Below are 15,524 nucleotides of genomic sequence, written 5' to 3'. Positions count from 1 at the left end.
ACCCATAATTTTGGAAAGGTGCCAACAAATTTGTTCCAGACAATTTTGGGGAGGGTTTGTGCAACAGTATGTCTAATTTGCCTTTTTTTCTTTTTTTTGTTATTCCAATAAACAAAAGGAAATAAATATGTGTATGACAAAACTTGTCTAACTGCAATCATTTTTTGGGAGAAATACTTCATTTTCTGCAAGAATTTCAAAGGTGCCAACATTTTTGGCCCTGACTGTATGTCAAGAGGAAGATCTATAGCTAAAATTAGCAGAACGTTACAATTTACCTGTCTTCCACAAAGAAAGCAACACAAGCAATAATCAGTAGTGCTTGCTGCTTGCATCTTAGCTCAACGTTTTCAGATCGGGCATTTGGTGACTCCAGTAACATAGAAATAAAGCCCTCTACACTTCCTTCGATGTGGATAATGCTCTTTTTCAAAATATCAAAGACTTCTATGGAGAAACGTACAATGGTGTAAGTAAATTGACTACTGATATACCGTAAATGCAAAGAGACACGGGTCAGCACATACATAAGATAAAAACTTCAGAGTTTACTCTGTAAAGCCAGCTTTACACCTTACAATTAGGTATGCATACCTCCCAACTTTTAAAGAAGGAAAAGAGGGACAAAGTTTGCGGCGCGCGTAGCGCGCCGCGGCAAATTTTTAGGCCACGCCCCCTAACCACACCCATTTCACAGTCACGCCCATATCCACTCCCCATCCACACCCATTCAGCACAAACACGCAGGCAGCCGGCGGGCCTCCAGCACGGACACGCAGGCAGCCGGCGGGCCTCCAGCACGGACACGCAGGCAGCCGGCGGGCCTCCAGCACGGACACGCAGGCAGCCGGCGGGCCTCCAGCACGGACACGCAGGCAGCCGGCGGGCCTCCAGCACGGACACGCAGGCAGCCGGCGGGCCTCCAGCACGGACACGCAGGCAGCCGGCGGGCCTCCAGCACGGACACGCAGGCAGCCGGCGGGCCTCCAGCACGGACACGCAGGCAGCCGGCGGGCCTCCAGCACGGACACGCAGGCAGCCGGCGGGCCTCCAGCACGGACACGCAGGCAGCCACAGTGAGGCGGCCGGTCGCCCGCACAGTGAGGCGGCCGGTCGCCTTCACAGACAGGCAGCCGGCCGCCTTCACAGACAGGCGGCGGGCCGCCCGCACAGAGAGGCGGCCAGCCGCCCGCACAGAGAGGCGGCCGGCTGCCCGCACAATGAGGCGGCGGGCCGCCCGCACAGACAGGCGGCGGGGGGCGCCCGCACAGACAGGCGGCAGGGGGGGCGCCCGCACAGACAGGCGGCAGGGGGGCGCCCGCACAGACAGGCGGCAGGGGGGCGCCCGCACAGACAGGCGGCAGGGGGGCGCCCGCACAGACAGGCGGCGGGGGGCGCCCGCACAGACAGGCGGCGGGTGGCGCCCGCACAGACAGGCGGCAGGGGGGCGCCCGCACAGACAGGTGGCGGGCCGACCGCACAGACAGGCGGCCGGCCGACCGCACAGACAGGCGGCCGGCCGACCGCACAGACAGGCTCCGGCCGGGGGTGAGGGGGGAGGGAGGGAAATCAGCGCTGGGGAGATTAGTTTACTGTACCAGCAGCAGCACAGGCAGCGCTCCTCTCTATGCCACGTCTACTAGGATGGTAGGAGGGAAAAGCAGGGAGGCGGAGAGAGAGTGGGTGGGCGGAGCCCGGGAGCCGGCCGTCCCGCCCGTGGCAACGGGACAAACAACGTAAAGCGTGAAAGTCCCGCTGTATCCGGGACGGTTGGGAGGTATGCAGCATGTTAGAATGTGTACATAAGATCCCGCTGGTGGTGGCCGCAGCTTATAGGCCCCAAATCTGGTGACAGGTTCCCTTTAAAGTGAACCTGTCAGGTGCAATATGCACTCAGAGCCAGGAGCAGTTCTGGGTGTATATTGCTAATCCCTGCCTAACCGTCCCTGTATACACTAGCATAGATAAAGAGATCAAGAACAAATATTTTTAAAGATCTTATATCTTATGCTAATGAGCGCGGGGACTAGTCCGAAGGGCGTTACTTCACTTGGCTAGTCGGCTCGCATAGCATGTTAGCATGTTATTACGCCCCTGTGTGAGTACTAATACGCTATGTGAGCCGACTAGCCAAGTGAAGTAACGCCCTTGGGACTAGTCCCCGCGCTAATTAGCATAAGATATAAGCTCTTTAAAAATACTTTTTCTATAGATGCCTTTATCTATGCTAGTGTATACAGGGACAGTTAGGGAGGGATTAGCAATATACACCCAGAACTGCTCCTGGCTCTGAGTGCAGATTGCACCTGATAGGTTCCCTTTAAAGGGAAACTGTCACCAGAAATTTAGCAAAAAAAATAAAAGATTCCCCTCTGCAGCTCCTGGGCTGCATTCTGGAAAGGTTCCTGTTGTTATTGTGCCCACTTTGAGACCTAAAAAAATACTTTATGAAGTCTTACCTTTTTGTATGCAAATCTGTTTTTATGGTCACGGGGGCGGGCTGCCTGGCGTCCGTTATTCCCCCTCCTGCCGCTGTACGCCGTCCCCCATTGCTCATTTCCATACATGAGGACGCCTTCCTCATGTAACTGTCCTCCCGAAGTCTCGTGCATGCCCAGTGCCACTCTCGCGGGACTGAGCACTGTGCAAAGTGTGAACGCTTTTGAGGTGATTGCGCAGGCGCGAGATTATGGGCGGCGCTGTGATTGTCATCAGCAGCGTCATCCAAGTACCTGCCCATAATCTTGTGCCCGCGCTTCTCACTCTGCCTCCACCGTTATGTGCAAGCACTGGCCATATGAACCACGTTACCTATTACCATGGGCGCGAGATTATGGGCGGCGCTGTGATTGTCATCAGCAAAGTCATCCAAGTACCCGCCCATAATCTCGTGCAAGCAGTAATAGGTAACATGGTTCATATGGCCAGCACTTGCGCATAACGGTGGAGTCAGAGGGAAAAGTGCGGGCACGAGATTATGGGCGGGTACTTGGTTAACGCTGTTGATGACAATCACAGCGCCGCCCATAATCTCGTGCCTGCGCAATCACCTGAAAAAGCGTTCACATGCGCAAATCTTCGGGAGGACAGTTACATGAGGAAGGCGTTCTTGTGTATGTAAATGAGCAATGGGGGACTGCGTAAAGCGGCAGGAGGGGGAATAACGGACGCCAGACAGCCCGCCCCCGTGACCATAAAAACACATTTGCATACAAAAAGGTAAGACTTCATAAAGTATTTTTGTAGGTCTCAAAGGGGGCACAATAACAACAGGAACCTTTCTAGAAGCAGCCCAGGAGCTGCAGAGGGGAATCTATTACTTTTATTGTGAAATTTCTGCTGACATGTTCCCTTTAACTGGTAGGGGAGCCAGGATAAAGCAGAGCTGAAGTTGTTGGGAAGCTAGGACCCAGCAGCTCTGCTCCACAGGCAGGAGACCACTGATCGGTAAGCTAATAGAAGCCTGCAGATGTCACTCTGCATAGGTTATTGTCACTGCTATCTGCAGGAGAGAGAAGTGCTGATTGCACGGTCTCCTCAGCGTCCTGACTCCCCGCGTGTCTGCAGCAGTGAGAAGCCGCACACGGGGAGTCAGAGAACAGCTGCAGAGAAACGCAGGCTCCAGGACTGGGGGGGTCGGCTCTGGGGGAGGGGGGGTCGGCTCTGGTGCGGGGGGGGCGGCTCTGCTGCAGGGGGGTCGCTCTGCTGCAGGGGGTGATTCATACCTCAGCAGCAGTCACAGGAGTAGGTGCGCGGTCGGCTCTGTAATGAATAGAAGGGAGAAACAGCGAGGCGGGGCTACAGTGGGTGGGTGGAGCCCGGGATAAACAGCCTCACGGGCGGGACCCGGGATCAAAGGCTCAGAAGAGGGACTGTCCCGCTGTATCCGGGACGGTTGGGAGGTATGGGTATGCGATCTCGTATGCGATGTGACACGCCCAGGTCGCATATGCGACTGAATGAGATTGCACGTAGGTCGTTCATTTGCTGTCACACGAGCGTTAGTAGTCTATGTTAAATTGATCAATTTTGTGTGCGATCCTTTAGATCATGTGTTCTGTGACGTATGCATTGGGCACCTTTTTTTTTTTTATTTATTGACTTGCCAAGCGTGTGTAATGTGTAGGGATGCGTTTTTACTATGTCATCTGCCATTCAGCTCTGCTACATGGTCGCTAACAGCAGACACAGACAGCCATGTAGCAGCGGTGACTGGTAGTTCACAGCAGACACAGACAGAGCCGCACTGTCAGAATGAACTCGGGTGAACCTCACCCGACTTCATGGTCATGCTGCGGCTCTGTCTGTGTCACGTCCTGATTAGCGGTCACCTGTGAAGGGCTCACCGGTGACCGCTAATCTCCTGAGTAACTGAATTGAGCAGCCCTCTCTCATACTCACTGATCCCGATCACCGGCGCTGCACGGCATTCACACTGCTCCGGCGGCTTTTACTATTTTGAAAAAGCCGGCCGCCCATTAAACAATCTCGTATTCCCTGCTTTCCCCGCCCACCGGCGCCTATGATTGGTTACAGTGAGACACGCCCACCACGCTGAGTGACAGCTGTCTCACTGCACCCAATCACAGCAGCCGGTGGGCGTGTCTATACTGTGCAGTGAAATAAATAATTAAATAATTAAAAAAAACGGCGTGCGGTCCCCCCCAATTTTAATACCAGCCAGATACAGCCATACGGCTGAAGGCTGGTATTCTCAGGATGGGGAGCTCCACGTTATGGGGAGCCCCCCAGCCTAACAATATCAGCCAACAGCCGCCCAGAATTGCCGCATACATTATATGCGACAGTTCTGGGACTGTACCCGGCTCTTCCCGATTTGCCCTGGTGCGTTGGCAAATCGGGGTAATAAGGAGTTATTGGCAGCCCATAGCTGCCAATAAGTCCTATATTAATCATGTCAGGCGTCTATGAGACACCCTCCATGATTAATCTGTAAATTACAGTAAATAAACACACACGCCCGAAAAAATCCTTTATTAGAAATAAAAAACGCACACATATACCCTGGTTCACCACTTTAATCAGCCCCAAAAAGCCCTCCATGTCCGGCGTACTCCAGGATGCTCCAGCGTCGCTTCCAGCGCTGCTGCATGGAGGTGACCGGAGCTGCAGCAGACACAGCCGCTCCGGTCACCTCCACACAGCAAATGAAGACAGCCGCGCTATCGGCTGAGCTGTCAGTGAGGTTACCCGCTGTCACTGGACCCAGCGGTGGATGCAGCGGTGGCCGCGGGTAACCTCAGTGACAGCTCAGCTGATCGCGCTACTCACCTCAGTTGCTGCGTGGAGGTGAGAGGAGCAGCGGTGAGTAGCGCGATCAGCTGAGCTGTCACTGAGGTTACCCGCGGCCACCGCTGCATCCACCGCTGGACGTGTATGCGATCACCGTATTTTCGTTCAATCTTGATCGCACGTAGATGTCACACGCAAATACGTCACGAACGATGCCGGATGTGCGTCACTTACAACTTGACCCCGACGACGGATTGAAAGATTTATTGAAGCGTGTAAAGCAGGCTTAAGATTAAAACCCAGATACTGGAGGTAGATTGAATACACTCCAATGTTTTTCTGCTGTTGATATAACATTTAGTTATACAGTAAAGTACCGTATAATACAGGATTACGGGAAGATGTACATAAAAGAAAAATCTACCAATCATATGGGATATACAGTGAAGGAAATAATTATTTGATCCCTTGCTAATTTTGTAAGTTTGCCCACTGATAAAGACATGAACAGTCTATAATAGTAAGGGTAGGTTAATTTTAACAGTGAGAGATAAGGGTGCTTTACACGCTGCGACATCGCTAGCGATTGCTAGCGATGTCGAGCACGATAGCACCCGCTCCCGTCATTCGTGCGACATTTGGTGCTTGCTGCCGCAGCGAACATTATTGCTACAGCAGCGTCACACAAATATACCTTGTCAGCGACGTCGCTGTGACCGCCGAACAATCCCTACCTCAAGGGGGAGGTGCGTTTGGCGTCATAGCGACGTCACTGCGGCGTCACTAAGCGGCCGACCAATAGAAGCGGAGGGGCGGAGATGAGCGGGACGTAACATCCCGCCCAACTCCTTCTTTCCTCATTGCTGGTGGACGTAGGTAAGGAGATGTTCGTCGTTCCTGCGGTGTCACACATAGCGATGTATGATGCCGCAGGAACGACGAACATCATCGTACCTGTGGTAGCAGCGATGTTAAGGAAAGGAGCGACGTGTCAACGATCACCATTTTTGAACGATTTTGCGATTGTTGATCGTCGCTCCTTGGTGTCACACGCTGCGATGTCGCTACCGGCGCCGGATATGCGCCACTAACGACGTGACCCCGACGATATATCGGTAGCGATGTTGCAGCGTATAAAGCACCCTATAGAATATCCAAAATAAAATCCAGAGAATCACATTGTATAAATTATATAATTTTTTTGAATTTTGCACAAAGAAATAAGCATTTGATCCCTCTGGCAAATAAGACTTAATACTTGGTGGGAAAACCCTTGTTGGCAAGCACAGCAGTCAGATGTTTTTTGTAGTTGACAATGAGGTTTGCACATGTCAGGAGAAATTTTGGTCCACTCCTCTTTGCAGATCATCTCTAAATCATTAAGATTTTTAAACTGTCGCTTGGCAACTCAAAGCTTCAGCTCCCTCCATAAATTTTCCATGGGATTAAGATCTGGAGACTGGATAGGCTATTCCATGACCTTAATGTGCTTCTTTTTGAGCCACTCCTTTGTTGCCTTGGCTGTATTTTTTGGGTCAGTGTTGTGCTGGAAGACCCAGTCACGAGCCATTTTTAATGTCCTGGCAGAGGGAAGGAGGTTGTTACTCAGGATTTTAGCTTACATGGCTCCATCGATAGTCCCACTGATGCGGTGAAGTAGTCCTGAGCCCTTAGCAGAGAAACACCCCCAAAACATAATGTTTACACCTCCATGCTTGACAGTGGGGACAGTGTTCTTTGGGTCATAGGCAACATTTCTCTTCCTCCAAACATGGCAAGTTGAATTAAGGCCAAAGAGCTCAATTTTTGTGTCATCTGACCACAGCACCTTCCCCCATCACTCTCAGAATCATCCAGGTGTTCACTGGCAAACTTCAGATGGGCTTGCACATGTACCTTCTTGAGCAGTGGGACTTTGCGGGCACTACATGATTTTAAGCCATTATTGTGTAATGTGTTACCCATGGTTTTCTAGGTGACAGTGGTCCCAGTTGCTTTGAGGTCATTAACAAGTTCCCCCCGTGTAGCTTAAGGCTGATCTCTTACCTTCCTCATGATCCTAGATACCCCATGAGGTGCCCCAGATCGATGTCCATTGACACTCATTTTGTATTTCTTCCATTTTCTTAGCATTGCACCAACAGTTGTCTACTTCTCACCCAGCATCTTACTTATGGTTTTGTAGCCCATTCCAGCCTTGTTCAGGTCTTTGATCTTGTCCCTAACATCCTTAGAAAGCTCCTTGGTCTTGCCCATGTTGTAGAGGTTAAGGGTGCTTTACACGATACGACATCGCTAGCGATTGCTAGCGATGTCGAGCACGCTAGCACCCACCCCCGTCGTATGTGCAACATTTGGTGATTGCTGCTGTAGCGAACATTATCGCTACGGCAGCGTCACACACACATACCTTATCAGCGACGTCGCTGTGACCACCGAACAATCCCTCCCTCAAGGGGGAGGTGCGTTCGGCATCATAGCGACGTCACTGCGATGTCACTAAGTGGCCTTCAAATAGAAGTGGAGGGGCGGAGATGAGCGGGACGTAACATCCCGCCCACCTCTTTTCTTCCGCATTGCCGGTCAACGCAGGTAAGGAGATGTTCGTCGTTCCTGCGGTGTCACACATAGCGATGTGTGATGCCGCAGGAACGACGAGCAACATCGTACCTGTGGCAGCAGTGATATTAAGGAAAGGAGCGACGTGTCAACGATCACCATTTGTGAACGATTTTGCGATCGTTGATCGTCGATCCTTGGTGTCACACGCTGCGATGTCGCTACCGGCGCCGGATGTGCGTCACTAACAACGTGACCCCGACGATATATCGGTAGCGATGTCGCAGCGTGTAAAGCACCCTTAAGAGTCTGACTGATTAATTGAGTCTATGGACAGGAGTCTTTTATACAGGTGACAATTTAAGACAGCTGTCTTTAATGAAGTTGATTAGGAGCGTCTAACTGGTCTGTAGGAGCCAGAACTCTTAAGGCTCTTAATTAATTTGAATTTTGCAGAGAGAAATAAGTATTTGATCCCCTACCAACCATTAAAGGCCCCGCCACACACAGAGATACATCTTTGGCAGATCTGTGGTTGCAGTGAAATTGTGGACAATCAGTACTAGGTTTGTGGCTATGTACAAATGGAACAATATGTCCATGATTTCACTGCAACCACAGATCTGCCAAAGATTTATCTCTGTGTGTGGCGGGGCCTTTAATGGTTGGTAGGGGATCAAATACTTATTTCTCTCTGCAAAATTCAAATTAATTTATATAATTTATACAATGTGATTTAGTGGACTTTATTTTGGATATTCTATCTCTCACTGTTAAAATTAACCTACCCTTAAAATTATATGTTCATGTCTTTGTCAGTGGGCAAACTTACAAAATCAGCAAGGGATCAACTAATTATTTCCTTCACTGTACATCATGATTAATGCAAATGAGTTGAAAAACAATATCAATGATCACACAACAGCATATAAAATATAAAACATAAGTTCATATTTTTGATGATTATACAATACATATATTAATAAATAGAACTCAAACATTTTGGGGGGTCAAAGTAAGTTTACCTATAAGCTCCAAAACACAACCATTTGTTATAAAGAAGATTGTTTAAATCTCCAAAAATAGAGCAAAACACACGCAGGATAAGATAAATAATTTTTTAATAGAATATATTAAAAGTAAAACAAAATTAAAATTAGAGTGGATGATACAGAAAACAAACATTAGGGACCTGATTGTACATGAATATAATACACCTAGGTAAGTATATTAAAATGGAAACTGCTTAATATAATCAGCTCATACCAACCACTAACTAAAATTCATGTACTCTACCAGGAGGGGGAGTCGGAAATCCTGGTATACGCAGGGTGGTGATGAATCCACTAGGTGTCACTTGCTCCAGCTGTGGATCCATCGGGGAAAGTCAGAAGTCAAAGCCAAGAGATCACACAGTACCAGGGAGGAGTCGGAGTCAGAGTCAAGGGAGAGCCAGGTAGGAAGCCAAGAGGTATCATCAGGGATCGGAGGAAAACTATACCGGAGTCAGTAACAAGCCAAGGTCGGGAGCCGGGAGAGCAGGTAGTAGTGGGGGAACACAGAGATGGAACAACAGAGAAGGGACTGGAGAGGGAGAACAGGAGTCAGGGAGGACAGGAGTCGGGAGGACGGGAGTCAGGGAGGACGGGAGTCAGGGAGGACGGGAGTCAGGGAGGACAGACAAGGTAGATGGGTAGAATCAAGCAAACTTACGGGGACCAGCGAACACACTGCAGAGCAGAACTATAACTGGTGCCGGTCCAATGGAAATGACACCATGATAAGGTGCCGTGATCTCAGAAACAAGGCACAAAGGGATAGGCTCCTCCCACCGGCCACTCTCCGGAAAACACCGACCGCCAGAATAGGCACCAATGACAGAGAATAGCAGAGATAAACATGAATTGTGACAATTCATAAATACAAATATGTCCATAATATATCAGGGATATCACAATTAAATTCAAAGTGACAAGCAATGGGTAAATACCTAGATGTGAGGTAGATTTTACATCAAAAAATGAATTCATATAATTAAGATAGTAAGTTGTAATAGAAAATATGAACAGCAGGTGGCACTAAAGTGTTTCCTAAGTAGAAAACTATCAGTATGTGCATCAAGTGCATACCATAATTTAGAAGAATGCCAGAAACTGCAAGTTTAACAAATGTCATCAATAAAATAAATAAATACCTCAATATGTGTGGTGAATGCTACAGGTCCCTCCACCCTGATGCACGTTTCGCCCTGTTTCTTTGGGGGTGGTGGTGGGGGGTAAATATTAAAATCATATACAGCTCTGGCAAAAATTAAGAGACCACTGCAAAATTTTCAGGTTTTTCTGATTTTTCTCTTTATAGGTATATTTTTGAGTAAAATGTAAATTGTTCTTTTATTCTATAAACTACTGACAACGTCTCCAAATTCCCAAGCAATACATTTTGTATTTATTTTCTGAAAATGAGAAATCGTCAAAATAACAAAACTAATGCATTGCTTTCAGACCTCAAATAATGCAAAGAAAACATGTTCATAATCATTTAGAAACAACAATACTAATCTTTTAACTCAGGAAAAGTTCAGGAATCAATATTTTGTTGAATAACCATGATTTTTATTCACAACTTTCATGTGTCTTGGCATGCTTTCCACCAGTCTTTCACACTGCTTTTGGGTGACCTTATGCCACTCCTGGTGCAAAAATGTAAGCAGTTCTTCTTTGTTTGATGGCTGGGGACTATCCATCTTTCTCTTAATTACATTCCAGAAGTTTTCAATGAGGTTTAGGTCTGAAGATTGGCTGGCCATGACAGTGACCTACAAAAGGAATGGCAAATGGCAGCTGGGGTGAGGTGCACGGCAAGAACAGTTCGTAACAGGCTCCTAGAGGCAGGGCTCAAGTCATGTAAAGCTAGAAAAAAGCCTTTCATCAATGAGAAGCAAAAGAGAGCCAGGCTGAAGTTTGCCAAAGACCATAAGGATTGGACCATAGAGGACTGGAGTAAGGTAATCTTCTCTGATAAGTCTAATTTTCAGCTTTGACCAACACCTGGTCGTCTAATGGTTAGATGGAGACCTGGAGAGGCATACGAGCCACAGTGTCTTGCACCCACTGTGAAATTTGGTGGAGGATCGGTGATGATCTGGGCATGCAGCAAGGCTGAAATTGGGCAGATGTATGACTCAAGACGCATGCAAGGTTATCCTGGAAAAACAGTTGCTTCCTTCTGCTCAGGCAATGTTCCCCAACTCTGATCACTGTTTTTTCCAGCAGGAAAATGTGCCGTGCCCCACAGTTAGGTCAATCAATGTGTGGATGAAGGACCATCACCACATGAAAACCCTGTCATGGCCAGCCCCAAAATTCCGGGGTCATGCGCACTGAGACAAAATCCAGTGTTGGGCGGCGATGGCAGTTGAGAGGTGAGTGAGATCATCCTCTGACTCTGTGCATTAATTAACATGTCACCACACCCACAGGGGCGTACTAACGCGCTAATAGAACCAACTAGTCCCCGAGCTCATTAGCATATGATAAAAGATCTTTAGAAACACTTTTTTCTAAAGATCTCTTTATCTATTCTACCAGATGCAGGGACAGTTAGGCGGATTTCAGACGTCTGTGTTTACCATATTTTTCGGACTATAAGACGCACTTTTTTTCCCCCAAATGTTGGGGGAAAGTTGGGGGTGCAACTTATGGTCTGAATATAGGGCTGCGGCCGGGAATGAGAGTGCTGCGGTGGAGCGGGCCATCGGCGGCACGAGCAGGCTGTAGCAGCGCCTGCCGTGACCACGTTCACGCTCATTACATATGCACGCCCATCCTCCCGCCCATCATCCCTCAGCGCTGAAGCCGGCGCTGACAGGTGGGCGGTATGATGGGCAGGGGGATGCGCGCATAATTAACAGCCAGCCGTGATCACCCCTGGCAACTACAGCCTGGAGTGATCATGTGCGGCTGTATTCACTACCCCCCGCACATCATTATCAGCGCGGGGGGCAATGAATAAGTACGGTACACTCACCGGCCACTTCCGTGCAGCATCGCGATCTCCTCCAGTCTGCCGGTCAGCTAATCTGTGTGGAGAGCGGTGAGCACAGTGATAACGTCATCGCTATGCGCACTGCTAGTCTCCACGCAAGTCAGCTTACCGGCAGACAGGAGGAGATCGCAATGCTGCAGGGAAGTGACCGGTGACGGCTCCACACAGATCAGCGACGCTGCTGCCGCCACAGACAGGAGGAGCGATGCTGCATGGAGCGAGGAAAGGTGAGTATAAACGTTTTTTGGGTTTTTTGTGTGATACAGGATACATGGCATATAGCAGGATGAGGGTATATAGCAGCATGGGGCCATATAGCAGGATGGGGGTATATAGCAGGATGGGGCTATATAGCAGGATGAGGGTATATAGCAGCATGGGAGTATATAGCAGGATGGGGCCATATAGCAGGATGAGGGCATATTCCAGGATGGCAGTATATAGCTGGATGGGGGTATATAGCAGGATGAGGGCATATACCAGGATGGGGTACCTTAGCAGAGAATTTGGGGACATTACCCCCGTAACAGTGTCAGCAGCAGATCCTCGCCCCATAACAATGTGTCATGACCACATTTTTTGCTTAAAATTTTATTTTCCTATTTTCCTCCTCTAAACCAGGGTGCATCTTATGGTCCGGTGCGTCTTATACTCCGAAAATTACAGTCATCAGGTACCTGTCACACGCATGGTTATGGTCACATGTGTCACACGTGTGTCACATGTGTGACAGGTACCAGAGAAAACACGGGTCTGTAAAATAAAACGATTTTCCATATTTACCTGTTTTCTTCGGCTCTGCTGCCTCCCGCTCATGACCACTGCTCATTATATTCATCGCACTTTGGACCTGGAAGCCGGAGCATCGCGGGGACAGCGCTGGGGACAGCACCGCTGATAACAGCATCGCGGGGACAGGTGAGTATTCTGCAAGCACAGTGACATCCAGGAGATCATCGGAGTTCCCAATTAACTCTGATGACATCCTGATGACCCCCATGACACCTGCGCTACAGCTTCACGGGTTCATCAGAGTTCATTGAGAACTGTGATGGGTGCCCGATGCAGACCCCACAATGATCCGGCTTACAGGTTCTCACTACACACACACACACACACACACACATGTGTACACTGAGCACATATACACACATATGGAAGCACACATAGCAGACACACATGGATGCACCGAGCACATACACACACATAGCAGACATGCATGTATACACTGAACACATACACACACAGTGCTGTATACTCACCCAGCGATGCGGTCCCCGGCACTGAAGTCCTCGCGATGTTGCTGCTTCCAGCTCCTCAGTGTACTGAATATTCAATGAGTATAATAAGCGGGGGTCAGGAGTGGGAGGCAGCAGAGCCAGAGACAGCACCGCTAGATACAGGTAAAAGACCCATATTTTGTCCGGTATGTCAGTATATCAGTGTGCGATCCGTGTGACACCCGTGCTGCCGGATAAAAAACAGACATGTCTGCGTGTGTGCGTGCGGAGTCATGAGTGGTCACACGGTCCGTGTGAAAACACGGATGTGTGAGTAACACCAAATAATAGCATGGGTACGTGTGGCATCCGTGTTAAAAACAGGTTCTCTTTAAAATCACATCTTGGCTTGAATTAGGAAGGAAATGGACATCACTATATAAATAGATATGTTTTATTCATTTTCATTCATTATATCCCTGAAGAAGGCTGATGATTCTCAGCCGAAATGCATTGTATTTTAATATTATTGTATTTTAACCTCCATTGGCCTTGATCAACTATCGGATGGATCGAGTTTTTAATAAATCCTATTGTAAAACTACATTGTTAGTTCTGAATATACTCCTGGGAGAGTGCTACAACCGTTTACTTCATCCTGTATTAATACATATAGTGTAATTCATCTAAATATGATCTATTTTTGTTGTTAATGTTTACATTTTCAGCTATCCTTTTCTTTATTTTCTAACTTGTACAACTAATATATTTTATATTAAAGATATTCCATTCAATGCCATAAATAACATGATGTGTGTTACAGTTGGTAAAAGAATCTATGCACCAATGATCATCAGTTTTCTGAGTTTTTTTGGTGTATTGATACATAATGCACAAGTGCATTTAACTCCTTCACCACCTTGCGATTTTCCACCTTTGCGCTTTTATTTTTTCTTTCACTTTTTTATTTTTCCATCAATATATTATTATTAGTGATGAGCGAGCATGCTTGTCACTACTCGGTACTCGCACGAGTATCACTGTACTCGGGCTGCTCGGCGGGGACCGAGTAATCTCGCGATACTCGTGCTTTACTCGTGGTCTTCATTTCTGCATGTTGGCGCTCTTTTGAGAGCCAGCCCTCATGCAGGGATTGGCTGGCAGACCACTGCAATGCCACAGCCCTGTTAGTTGTGGAATTGCAGTGATTGGCCGGCCTGCACAGCGTCACCGAGCCTTTATATCGGCCGGCGCGCTGTGCTCTGCTCACAGCTATTCTGACAGTGAGTGTAGGGAGAGTGTCGCTGATTCAGGGAAAGCTTTGCGGCCCTTTATAGCTTTTTCAGTTGCAGGGCTGCAAACAGTGTGACCAAAAGTCCTTCTCAGGACTATTCTAGTTGTATACAGGCAGGCAGGGTATAGCCAGGTCGGAGTACAGTAGCAGAGTCCTTCTCAGGACTATTGTTGCTATATACAGGCAGGGTATAGCCAGGTCTGAATACAGGCTAGTGACCAAAAGAGTCCTTGTCAGGACTATTGTAGCAGTATACAGGCAGGCAGGCAGGCAGGGTAGTGGTGACCGTATACCAGCCTTCATATCTGGGGCTGGTGTACACAGTGTAAAACAGTCCAGATAGTGTCTGACTTGTCTGTACTGTAATTGTCGCTCCCCAAAAAAACCTGTTAGTAGGTTATTATTGCGTCCGTGCTTGGTTTTTAAAACCGCACGTGTGTGCCTGTTGGTGGCAGCGTACAGGTGCACTGGTGTGCGTTTACCAAACTATTATATAACGCACAAGTGTAGTGTATAATACACGTCAGTCAGCAGTGGCTGATAGTGTCAGAGTTCTTAATTTTTGCTCCTAAAACCTGTGTTAGGTTATTATTGCGTCCGTGCTTGGTTTTTAAAACCGCACGTGTGTGCCTGTTGGTGGCAGCGTACAGGTGCACTGGTGTGCGTTTACCAAACTATTATATAACGCACAAGTGTAGTGTATAATACACGTCAGTCAGCAGTGGCTGATAGTGTCAGAGTTCTTAATTTTTGCTGCTAAAACCTGTGTTAGGTTATTATTGCGTCCGTGCTTGGTTTTTAAAACCGCACGTGTGTGCCTGTTGGTGGCAGCGTACAGGTGCACTGGTGTGCGTTTACCAAACTATTATATAACGCACAAGTGTAGTGTATAATACACGTCAGTCAGCAGTGGCTGATAGTGTCAGAGTTCTTAATTTTTGCTCCTAAAACCTGTGTTAGGTTATTATTGCGTCCGTGCTTGGTTTTTAAAACCGCACGTGTGTGCCTGTTGGTGGCAGCGTACAGGTGCACTGGTGTGCGTTTACCAAACTATTATATAACGCACAAGTGTAGTGTATAATACACGTCAGTCAGCAGTGGCTGATAGTGTCAGAGTTCTTAATTTTTGCTCCTAAAACCTGTGTTAGGTT

The 15,524-nt window shown here is 48.2% G+C and overlaps 1 protein-coding gene across 1 annotated transcript in view; it reads right to left on the bottom strand.

Moving 5' to 3' along the window:
* MEI1 (meiotic double-stranded break formation protein 1) overlaps nucleotides 1–15,524 on the bottom strand; it is a 902,984-nt gene that overhangs the window by 221,664 nt on the left and 665,796 nt on the right. The window contains exon 18 of the mRNA XM_075321882.1: nucleotides 279–485. Within this exon, the coding sequence (XP_075177997.1) occupies nucleotides 279–485 (207 nt within the window). The remainder of the gene's footprint in view (nucleotides 1–278; nucleotides 486–15,524) is intronic.

Source organism: Anomaloglossus baeobatrachus, chromosome 8, assembly GCF_048569485.1.
Source record: "Anomaloglossus baeobatrachus isolate aAnoBae1 chromosome 8, aAnoBae1.hap1, whole genome shotgun sequence".
Taxonomy (NCBI): domain Eukaryota; kingdom Metazoa; phylum Chordata; class Amphibia; order Anura; family Aromobatidae; genus Anomaloglossus; species Anomaloglossus baeobatrachus.
Note: the sequence above shows the minus strand (reverse complement) of the source record. Positions and strands in the feature narration are given on the sequence as shown.